This window comes from Syngnathus floridae, chromosome 22 (genome assembly GCF_059516105.1).
Source record: "Syngnathus floridae isolate MCC-2025c chromosome 22, RoL_Sflo_1.0, whole genome shotgun sequence".
In the NCBI taxonomy this organism is placed as follows: domain Eukaryota; kingdom Metazoa; phylum Chordata; class Actinopteri; order Syngnathiformes; family Syngnathidae; genus Syngnathus; species Syngnathus floridae.
The window spans coordinates 9,143,836-9,156,586 of record NC_142434.1 but is presented as its reverse complement, the minus strand read 5'-3'; the positions used below and the strand labels follow the sequence as shown (position 1 = coordinate 9,156,586).

At 47.7% G+C, this 12,751-nt stretch overlaps 1 protein-coding gene across 1 annotated transcript; it reads left to right on the top strand.

Annotated features, from left to right (window-relative positions):
* Window positions 1–266: 266 nt before the first annotated feature.
* On the top strand, window positions 267–2,094 carry LOC148379564 (janus kinase and microtubule-interacting protein 3-like). Its single transcript, XM_088367636.1, has 6 exons — window positions 267–521; window positions 642–707; window positions 769–837; window positions 914–991; window positions 1,048–1,281; window positions 1,361–2,094. Exons 1-6 carry the CDS (start codon window positions 267–269, stop codon window positions 1,475–1,477), a joined length of 819 nt encoding a protein of 272 aa, XP_088223762.1. The 3' UTR covers window positions 1,478–2,094.
* Window positions 2,095–12,751: the final 10,657 nt, after the last annotated feature.

The window sequence follows — 12,751 nt, the reverse complement described above, 5'->3', positions numbered from 1 at the left end:
AGCAGTTGGCCGAAAAGGTGACGGAAAGAAAGGCGCTGGGCGGAGTCGCTTGGCGTCACACCTGTCGGGAAGCCCCGCAGATGAGGTCTGACTGTCTTTTCAGGTCAGGCGGATGGAGGCGGAAGAAGCGCGTCTGAAAGAGCACATCCAGGATATCCGAGACCAAAACGAACTGCTTGAGTTCCGCATCCTGGAGCTGGAGGTGGGAAGACTCGCACAAGCGTGTTGAGGCCAGAGATGTGACGGACGGACGGACGGACGGACGGATGCATGCCTCTGCCTTTCAGGAGAGGGAGTGGCGCTCCCCCGTCTTGAAGTTTCTGCAAGTCCGTTTCCCAGACGGCCTCAGCCCTTTGCAGATCTACTGCGAGGCCGAGGGCGTGAGCGTAGGTAAGGCGTCCCTCGCAACCCTAACCTTAACCCGAGGTCCCAGAACACCTTACATTGCTCCTTGCGCCTTTCCCCCGGACATCGTCATCAGTGATCTGATGAAGAAGCTGGACATCCTGGGCTATAACGCCGTAAGTGTATGTCGAACTCCTTATGTTCGCACTCCACGAGACTCGGCGGCTCAAATGTGACTTTTGGAAGGCTTTGCGCTGAAAGAAGCTTGTTGACGCTGTGCCTTTGGGCTCTTGCAGAATCTCACCAACGAGGAGCAGGTGGTCGTGATTCACGCCAGGACCCTTCTCACCCTAGCCGAGAAGGTAACGCGCACGTCCACGCACGCTCTCGCATTCTGCTTATGTGACAGCAGCCTTTCCTCAGTGGTTAGAATACATCAAAGTGACCAAGTCAGCACTTCAACAGAAGATGTTGGACATTGAAAGTGAGAAGGTAGACAGACACGCGACATCAGCCAAGGGGAACTCCGGCAATGTGCCCCAACAATTCTGACCTTGAGCTGTGCTAGGATATGTTCTGCAAGCAGAAGGGCTACCTGGATGAAGAGTTGGACTTCAGGAAGTGTTCCATGGACCAGGCTCATAAGGTAAGCCGCCCTCAAATCTCCCGCCGGACCACTGATGGACGAGGATTGCGGCCCAGAGGATCCTGGAGCTGGAGGCCATGTTGTACGAGGCGCTACCGCAGCGGGACTGCCCCGCCACGGACGGCGAAAAAGCCAGCCACGCTGGCGTGAATGACGTGCTGACGGCGGATCAGAGAGAAGAGCTTAGGAGCGCCGTGGACCAATGGAAGCGAGCCCTGATGTGCGAGTTGAGGGAGCGCGACGCTTGCATCCTCCAAGAGAGAATGGATCTGCTGCACAGCGCGCAACAGGTAAGGGCCCAAAGCCAGCCCGGCACTTACTTGCACGCTTACTGGCTTTTGAATGCCACTTTCCATTTGTCCGTCCTAGAGGAACAAAGAGCTGAAAGAATTCATCGAAGCTCAGAAGAGACAAATCAAACAATTGGAGGAGAAGTTTCTGTTTCTCTTTCTATTCTTCTCCTTGGCCTTCATTCTGTGGCCCTAACACCAGCTGGTGAGTGAGCTCCAGCGGCACCGCACTCAACACCTCCGATACACTGCCAGCCGGTCTCAGACGTTGGCAGACGCTCCGATGCCAACGTATACCCCCCGCCACGGTGACAGAGGCACCGCGTCACACCGGCGCTCATCCAATCAGAAGGCAGGAAAAGCAAATTCACATGCAGGGCACTTTTGAACCAGAAGAGAGCGCCACAAAAAACGGTTGTTGCCCCAAACGCGCACTAAAAAGGGTCAGAATAACAAGAGTCCCACTGGCCAGCCGGGGCCACCCGTCCAGCTGTTTCTTCAGGGGGGAAAAAAATTGGAGTCACCGGTGAGTACATTTTGCATTTAGCTCTGCTTTTCTGCTTCTGTCTTCAAGTGTGTGGCATCCTGCGATCAAAGAGTCAGCCAACCCCAAAGCGGTTGACCTCAACGTCCCACCACCATGCCTACCAGAGCAGGTGACGTGATGCTTTGGACATCCTTCCGTCTCAGATGCCCAAAAGTACTCTTTGCCACATCTGCGGCAATACGGTGTCTTTTCAAAGGTGCAAATAAATCCAGCGTGGGCGGAACACGCACGTCTTCGGTTTTTCCCGCTTTGTTTGTGTGACAGCTGTTGTGAAAATTTTATACAAATAAAGTTGTATAGTACAGGTTTGGCCAAGCCGCAACTCCCGAACCGCATGCGGCTCTTTTATGTTCATATCAACATTTGTGTGTGTGTGTGTGTGTGTGTGTGTGTGGGGGGGGGGTTGTGCGTGTTGGCTTCACTTGAGTTCAATTTGGTATTTTGGTCAAAAGCGCATGTGGTGAAATTCCACAAAGTAGGATGGGCAAACACATTTCTTTAAACTATGAGTGTCAATTGGGCTCTCGAAATGGCAGGGAAAAGATGCACAGCAAAACGAAAATACGTAGATGAACACAGGACGTTTTAATCAGAGTGGGAAAGTTTCTATTTTTTGTTGAACGTGATGGCAAACCATTCTGCCTGATATGTCAGACCTCAGCGCATTTCAAAGATTCAAATCTTCAGCGCCATGCACTTCAGCTCACTCCATGCTAACATTGATCAGGCGTCGAACCCGCATCATCATGCTTAAGAGGTGGCCATGCTAACCAGTGCGCCATTATGTCAACGCATAATAACTAAGTCTACTGGTCAAAACAGCGGTTACTATATGACGTCGCTACGTCGTGGTCACGTGACGCAGACAAGACGTCAATGGACGTGGGCAGAGTTAACTTGTTTAAAAGGGAGTAGGCAGAAGAAATATTTAATTTATTTAAATCTATTTTGAGTGCACACCATTATGCCAATGCATAACAACTGTAAATCTACTAAACAAAACAGCGGTTGCTATATGACATCTGCCACGTCGTGGTCACGTGACATACGTGACGTCGATGGGCGTAACTTTCGCCGGAATTCAAATCCGCGGGGAGAGTTAACTTGTTTAAAAGAGAGTGGGCAGAAGAATTATTTAATTTATTTAAATCTATTTGGTGTGTGCGCCATTATGTCAATGCATAACAACTGTAAGTCTACTAAACAAAACAGCGGTTGCTATATGACGTCTGCCACGTCGTGGTCACGTGACGCGGACGTGACGTCGACGCCTACTTTACATCCCACCGATCACAGGACCCCTCGGCTGCATAACCGTGCCCCCTTCCCAACCAATCGGATTTGCTATACGCGAAAACGACGCCAATGGAAAGAGCTTCCGCCCAAATTTAAATCCGTGGGCGTGGCTCGCAGCAGGAAGTAGGAAAATGGCGGCGATGTTGACAAAGACACAGCGGATGGTAACATACGACTAACAAGAGAAATATTTTTATTTTCTGCTTGCAACTGGACCGTCCAGAGCGTACACGGTAAGTACAACTCATCGTTTTTAAAAAGAAGTACTTTTGTTGCCCTGAAAAGCGAGTGAGCGTGGCGTTTGTGGGGGACGTCGAATTTCGACGATTCTTTCTGGTCAACGGTTGTAAATGATTGTGTTGATTAAAAAAGAAAACTTGATGTAACTCTACTTTTAACTGCCGTTTCAGATAGATTTGGAATTGCATCACATCCAATTTTGCCTAGAGCGTACACGGTAAGTAACACTCGTTGTGTTTAAGGAGATTTACGTTTGTAATAGCAGAAGTGTAGCCGCGTTGCGTTGTACGTGTGAATGTTGGTCCGGGCGAAATGTTAATGTTTAATTTCATTCCTTTAGGTTCCACGGTGTTTGTTGGCTGCAAGTTTTCCACTGCAAGAAGAGGCTCATATCATTGACCAGGAGCGAGCTACAATGGTGAGTAGCCATAACATTTATGTTAAACACTTCCTATTTCATGTCTAACAGTACTTGATTTAACAAATAACCATAAATAAATAGTGTGGGCACTGAAGTTAACATATGTGATTATACTGCCTAATCTGTCACCGAGTAGATTGTTGCAAAGTAATATAAGATCCAAAGTTGTAATTCAGAATAGTTTTCAAAAGAAGGCCATTAGAATTATATACAAGTCTGATTACCCTGAACAAGCTATTAATTAAATCACAAATTCTTCAATTCAAAGATTTGGTAGATTATCAGACAAATAATGTCTAACAGTAATTGATTTAACACATCACGATAAGTAGATTGAGTGTGGGCACTCTCAAGTTAACATATGTGATTATACTGCCTAATCTGTTACAGAGTATGTTGTTGCCAAGTAATGTAGAATAGATCCAAAGTAGTAATCCAGAATAGTTTTGAAGAGGCCATTAGAATAATAAACAAATCTGATTACCTTGAACATAATAACAAGCTAAGTGTTTAATATGTCCTATGAAGTCAAAATTGGGCACCATCATGTGGTGAAATTTGGAATTGCATCACATCCAATTTTGCCTGGGAACAAACAGATTAAATAAATCTTAGTTTTGAATAAGCCACTCCTTCTCAAACAAGTAAACTCTGCCCATTTTGCGCAGTAGATGTTCTGTTAATATCTAGTATTTATACAAAGTCATAATTTAAATTGCTTTCAACCTTCATTCATCGGTTCAACCAACATTACTCGCTCTTATTACCAACTTGTATTGATTTAACTAAGCGTTTAATACTTCCTATCAGGTCTCAAATCGAGATTTGGCAAAATACAATTTCAGCAAATCCAATTTTGCCAGGGAACAAAAATAGATTAAATAAACTAAATAAGTCCTCTTCCCATTAAATAAATCAGAAAAGTCTGTCTTGTAACCAGTCCTCTTCAAACAAGTAAAGTCTGCCCATTTTGTGCCGTAGATTTTGTGTCTATGCCTAGTATTTAAACAAAATCATAATTTAAACGACTTCTTTCCTTCATTCACTTTGGAAATTTGGAATTGCAGCAAATCGAATTTTGGCAGGGAACAAAAATAGATCAATTAAACTAAATAAGTCTTCTTCCCATTAAATAAATTAAAAAAGTCTGTCTTGTAACCAGTCCTTTTCAAACAAGTAAAGTCTGCCCATTTTGTGCCGTCGATTTTGTGTTAATGCCTAGTATTTATACAAAATCATAATTTAAAGGACTTCATTCCTTCATTCACTTTGGAAATTTGGAATTGCAGCACATCAAATTTTGCCTGGGAAGAAAAGTAGATTAAATAAATTTAATAAGTCTTACTACTTCCCATTAAATAAATTAAATACGTCTTACTTGTTCCCACTCCTTTTCAAAAAAGTAGTTTAAAACGAGGTCCCTTCACTCAACCTTTAACCCTATTTATTCACCTTCTAGGCTAAGTGTTAAAGGCTAAGTGTTAAAGGCTAAGTGTTAAAGGCTAAGTGTTAAAGGCTAAGTGTTAGAGGCTAAGTGCCAGAGGCTAGGCGCCAGAGGCGAGTTTTTGTGGGCTGAAGTTTTAGTGGGGTTAGTGTGAATACAATCCAAAAGAATACAACAGAATACAATACAATAGAATATAATACATAGATTAAATTATATAGCTCTTACTACTTCCCATTAAATAAATTAAATACGTCTTACTTGTTCCCAATCCTTTTCAAAAAAGTAGTTTAAAACGAGGGCCCTTCACTCAACCTTTAACCTCAACCCCGCACGTCACATTGTGTTGTATCTGTGAATGTTGGTTGTGGCCAAATGATAGTTTTCTTTCATTCGTTTAGGTTCCACGGTGTTTGTTGGCTATGTTTTCCACTGTCAGAAGGATGAAAATACAAAGTACAACGCTTGGACGTGGGCGAAGGCGTCACCGGTGAGTCCTTCCTTCCTATTTATTTACCTTCTAGATGCTAGAGGCTAAGTGTTAGAGGCTAAGTGTTAGAGGCTAAGTGTTAAACACAATACGAACAACACAACGATACTGCACTGAACAACACGATACCGCACTGAGAAACACGATACCGCACTGAACAACACGATACCGCACTGAACAACACCATGCCGCACTGAACACCATGCCACACTGAACAACACCATCCCGCACTGAACAACACCATGCCGCACTAAACAACACCATGCCGCACTGAACAACACCATGCCTCACTGAACGACACCATGCCGCACTGAAAGACACCATGCCGCACTGAACGACACCATGCCGCACTGAAAGACACCATCCCGCACTGAACACCATGCCGCACTGAACAACACCATCCTGCACTAAACAACACCATCCCGCACTGAACAACACCATGCCGCACTGAACAACATTATGCCGCACTGAACATTATGCCGCACTGAACAACACCATGCCGCACTGAACAACACCATGCCGCACTGAACAACATTATGCCGCACTGAACAACACCATGCCGCACTGAACAACACCATGCCGCACTGAACAACACCATGCCGCACTGAACAACACCATGCCGCACTGAACAACATTATGCCGCACTGAACAACACCATGCCGCACTGAACAACACCATCCTGCACTGAACAACACCATTCCGCATTGAACACCATGCCGCACTGAACAACACCATCCCGCACTGAACAACACCATCCCGCACTGAACAACACCATGCCGCACTGAACAACATTATGCCGCACTGAACAACATTATGCCGCACTGAACAACACCATGCCGCACTGAACAACACCATGCCGCACTGAACAACACCATGCCGCACTGAACAACATTATAACGCACTGAACAACACCATCCCGCACTGAACAACACCATGCCGCACTAAACATTATGCCGCACTGAACAACATTATGCCGAAATGAACAACACCATGCTGCACTGAACAACACCATGCCGCACTGAACAACACCATGCCGCACTGAACAACACGATCCCGCATTGAACACCATCCCGCACTGAACAACACCATGCCGCACTGAACAACACCATGCCGCACTGAACAACACCATGCCGCACTGAACAACACCATGCCGCACTGAACAACACCATGCCGCACTGAACAACATTATGCCGCACTGAACAACATTATGCCGCACTGAACAACACCATGCCGCACTGAACAACACCATGCCGCACTGAACAACATTATGCTGCACTGAACAACACCATGCCGCACTGAACAACACCATGCCGCACTGAACAACACCATGCCGCACTGAACAACACCATGCCGCACTGAACAACACCATCCCGAACTGAACAACACCATGCCGCATTGAACAACACCATGCCGCACTGAAAAACATTACGCTGCACTGAACAACACCATGCCGCACTGAACAACACCATGCCGCACTGAACAACACCATGCCGCATTGAACAACACCATGCCGCATTGAACAACACCATGCCGCACTGAACAACACCATCCTGCACTGAACAACACCATGCCGCATTGAACAACACCATGCCGCACTGAACAACACCATCCCGCACTGAACAACACCATCCCGCACTGAACAACACCATCCCGCATTGAACAACACCATGCCGCACTGAACAACACCATGCCGCACTGAACAACACCATGCCGCACTGAACAACACCATTCCGCACTGAACAACACCATGCCGCACTGAACAAAACCATCCTGCACTGAACAACACCATCCCGCACTGAACAACACCATGCCGCATTGAACAACACCATCCTGCACTGAACAACACCATCCTGCACTGAACAACACCATGCCGCACTGAACAACACCATGCCGCACTGAACAACACCATGCCGCACTGAACAACACCATGCCGCACTGAACAACATTATGCCGCACTGAACAACATTATGTCGCACTGAACAACACCATGCCGCACTGAACAACACCATGCCGCACTGAACAACATTATGCCGCACTGAAAAACACCATGCCGCACTGAACAACACCATCCCGCACTGAACAACACCATGCCGCATTGAACAACACCATGCCGCACTGAACAACACCATGCTGCACTGAACAACATTATGCTGCACTGAACAACACGATCCTGCATTGAACAACACCATGCCGCACTGAACAACACCATCCTGCACTGAACAACACCATCCTGTACTGAACAACACCACCCCGCACTGAACAACACCATGCCGCACTGAACAACACCATCCCGCACTGAACAACACCATGCCGCATTGAACAACACCATGCCGCACTGAACAACACCATGCTGCACTGAACAACATTATGCTGCACTGAACAACACGATCCTGCATTGAACAACACCATGCCGCACTGAACAACACCATCCTGCACTGAACAACACCATCCTGTACTGAACAACACCACCCCGCACTGAACAACACGATCCCGCATTGAACAACACCATCCCGCACTGAACAACACCATGCCGCACTGAACAACACCATTCCGCACTGAACAACACCATGCCGCACTGAACAACACCATGCCGCACTGAACAACACCATGCCGCACTGAACAACACCATGCCGCACTGAACAACATTATGCCGCACTGAACAACACCATGCCGCACTGAACAACACCATCCCGCACTGAACAACACCATGCCGCATTGAACAACACCATGCCGCACTGAACAACACCATCCTGCACTGAACAACACCATCCCGCACTAAACAACACCATGCCGCACTGAACAACATTATGGCGCACTGGACAACATTATGCCGCACTGAACAACACCATGCCGCACTGAACAACACCATGCCGCACTGAACAACACCATGCCGCACTGAACAACACCATGCCGCACTGAACAACATTATGCCGCACTGAACAACACCATGCCGCACTGAACAACACGATCCCGCATTGAACAACACCATCCTGCACTGAACAACACCATGCCGCACTGAACAACACCATGCCGCACTGAACAACACCATTCCGCACTGAACAACACCATGCCGCACTGAACAACACCATCCTGCACTGAACAACACCATCCCGCACTGAACAACACCATGCCGCATTGAACAACACCATGCCGCACTGAACAACACCATCCTGCACTGAACAACACCATGCCGCACTGAACAACACCATGCCGCACTGAACAACACCATGCCGCACTGAACATTATGCCGCACTGAACAACATTATGCCGCACTAAACAACATTATGTCGCACTGAACAACACCATGCCGCACTGAACAACACCATGCTGCACTGAACAACATTATGCCGCACTGAACAACACGATCCCGCATTGAACAACACTATCCCGCAGTGAACAACACCATGCCGCATTGAACAACACCATGCCGCACTGAACAACACCATGCTGCACTGAACAACATTATGCTGCACTGAACAACACGATCCTGCATTGAACAACACCATGCCGCACTGAACAACACCTTCCTGCACTGAACAACACCTTTCCACACTGAACAACACCATGCCGCACTGAACAACATTATGCCGCACTGAACAACACCATGCCGCACTGAACAACACCATGCCGCACTGAACAACACCATGCCGCACTGAACAACACCATGCCGCAATGAACAACACCATCCCGCACTGAACAACACCATGCCGCATTGAACAACACCATGCCGCACTGAACAACACCATCCCGCACTGAACAACACCACCCCGCACTGAACAACACGATCCCGCATTGAACAACACCATCCCGGACTGAACAACACCATGCCGCACTGAACAACACCATTCCGCACTGAACAACACCATGCCGCACTGAACAACACCATGCCGCACTGAACAACACCATGCCGCACTGAACAACACCATACCGCACTGAACAACATTATGCCGCACTGAACAACACCATGCCGCACTGAACAACACCATCCCGCACTGAACAACACCATGCCGCATTGAACAACACCATGCCGCACTGAACAACACCATCCTGCACTGAACAACACCATCCCGCACTGAACAACACCATGCCGCACTGAACAACATTATGGCGCACTGAACAACATTATGCCGCACTGAACAACACCATGCCGCACTGAACAACACCATGCCGCACTGAACAACATTATGCCGCACTGAACAACATTATGCCGCACTGAACAACACCATGCCGCACTGAACAACACCATGCCGCACTGAACAACACCATGCCGAACTGAACAACACGACGTCGCACTGAACAACACGACGCCGCACAGAACAACACGACGCCGCACAGAATAACACAATACCGCACAGAACAACACAATACCGCACAAACAGTTTTAGATAATATTACGTCGCAGTCATGTGACGCGGACATGACGTCAATAGGCGGAACTCACGGCAAAATTATAATCCGTGGGCGTGGCTTGCAACAGGAAGTAGGAAAGCGGCAATTCTGGCAAACAAGACACAGCGGTTAGTAACACGATGACTAACAAGGCAAATATTTTTGTTTTCAGCTTGCAACTTGACCGTCTAGAGCGTACAAGGTAATTACAACTGTTTTTTTTTAGCCCTGAAAAGCGAGGGAGTGTGGCGTTTGGGAGGAATGTCGAACTCGGCGTCTTCTTCCAGCCACAGACGCCAAATTTCGACGATTATTTCGACTGGTCAACGGTTGTAAATTATTGCGTTGACTAAAAACTTTATTTAACTCTACTCTTAACTTTGCCGTTTCAGATATGCGGGTATTACACCGCGGAAATGACGTCAATAGGCTGAACTCTCGCCAAAATTCAAATCTGTGGGCGCAATGGCCTTGAGCGAGACACCGGATACAAACACGACGATTATCAACAGAAATATCTTTATTTTCTGCTTGCAAGTGGACCGTCTAGAGCGTACACGGTAAGTACAACTCATTGTGTTTAAAAAGATTTACGTTTGTGTAGTTTGCGTTGCGTTGTATCTGTGAATGTTGGTTGAGGCTAAATGTTAATGTTTAATTTCATTCCTTTAGGTTCCACGGTGTTTGTTGGCTGTATGTTTTCCACTGCAAGAAGAGGCTCGTATCATTGACCAGCAGGAGCTACAATGGTGAGTACCCCTTTCGTCTTCCATTTATGTTAAACACTTCCTATTTGATGTCTAACAGTACTCGATTTAACAAATAACCATAAATAAATACAGTGTGGGCAGTCACGTTAACATATGTGATTATCCTGCCTAATATGTTTATCACAAATATGTCACTAATCACTAATATGTTTATTTGTTTATCACAACACCTTTGGACCTTCAGCAATCGATTATTTCCCTTCATCTACATAGAGACAGAACGATGGTGTCTTAAACATCTCATTCATTTCACCAAATAACTTCACGCAGGTGGATAACGGCCGTCTCGGTCACGCTATGTTGCGTGATGCAGTTTTGAAGAACCAAATGCATTTATTCAATGAATAAGTCAAGCTAGTTCTATGTTTATGATGTTGTAAGTTACGGTACCGATTGAAGTTGAGTTCGAAGCCAGTGGAAAACAGCGCTGCGTTTGTGCTCTCCAGGTACAAATGTTGTGATCTCTGACTGACGACCGGGCGAGACTCGAGTAAGAGATGTCCAAACGAGCTCCGGCAGGGCGGGCCAAGGCGGAGCGAACGGACGCCCTTCAGGCCGCCAATGACGAGCTGAGAACCAAACTGATGGACGTCCAGTTAGAACTTCAGCAGGAGAAGAACAAGGTGAAAACCTCAACAGACAGACACTGCCTGCCTCCCTGCCTGCCTCCCTGCCTGCCTCCCTGCCTGCCTCCCTCCCTCCCAGTTTTCCCGATGTAGATTAGACATGCGTGTGCCATGACTGTGTCAGCCTACATCAACAAATGCACCGAGGACGTCAGCACCACTAAGAATATCATCACCCGGGGCAACCAACGACCCTGGATGACTGAGGAGGTACGTCAAACGCTACGAGCGCGGAACTCTGCCTTCAAGTCTGGCGACAAGGAGACACTGAGGACAGCGAGAGCCAACTTGAACCGTGCGATCAGGATAGCGAAGCGAGACCGCAGTCGAAAATTTCAGGATCGTTTCCACGACGTCAAAAACATCAGGAGTATGTGGCAAGGCATACGGGCGATTACAGACTACAACTCACCCTCCCCCCCCCCCGGTGGGTGTAGTTGATGCTGACTTTCTAAATGGTCTAAATAACTTCTTTGGGAGGTTCGAGGCACTAAACGGCACTCCAGCAGTTAAAACTGTCCCCCATCAGGAAGAGGAGGTACTCTGCCTTGACTCCGCCGATGTGTTGAAGACCCTGAGGAGAGTCAACCCCTGTAAGGCCCCTGGCCCCGACAACATTCCTGGGCGTGTGTTCAGGGAATGTGCAAGTCATCTGGCTGGGGTCATCACAGACATTTTTAACACCTCGCTGGGCCAAGCCACAGTGCCGGCGTGCTTTAAGACTGCCTCCATCATTCCGGTGCCGAAGAAACCTCAAATCACCTCATTTAATGATTACCGGCCTGTTGCACTGACTCCGGTTATGATGAAGTGCTTCGAAAGGCTGCTTAAAGGTCACATCGTTTCCAGACTCCCCCTATTATTTGACCCGTTCCAGTTTGCCGACCGGCAAAACCGCTCCACTCAGGACGCCATCTCCTCCGTTCTTCACCTGAGCCTGGCTCACCTGGAGGAGAAGAACACCCATGTGCGGAGGCTGTTCCTGGACTTCAGCTCAGCGTTTAACACCATCATCCCACAGCATCTGGTAGGAAAATTGGAACACCTGGGCTTCAACACCCCCCTTCGCAACTGGCTGCTAGACTTCCTCACCAACAGACCTCAGTCAGTCCGGGTCGGACAGAACACCTCTGATGTCATCACCCTCAGCACAGGCTCCCTTCAGGGCTGCGTCCTGAGCCCCCTGCTGTGCACCCTGATGACACACGACTGCGTCCTCAGGTTCACCACCAATCACATCGTGAAGT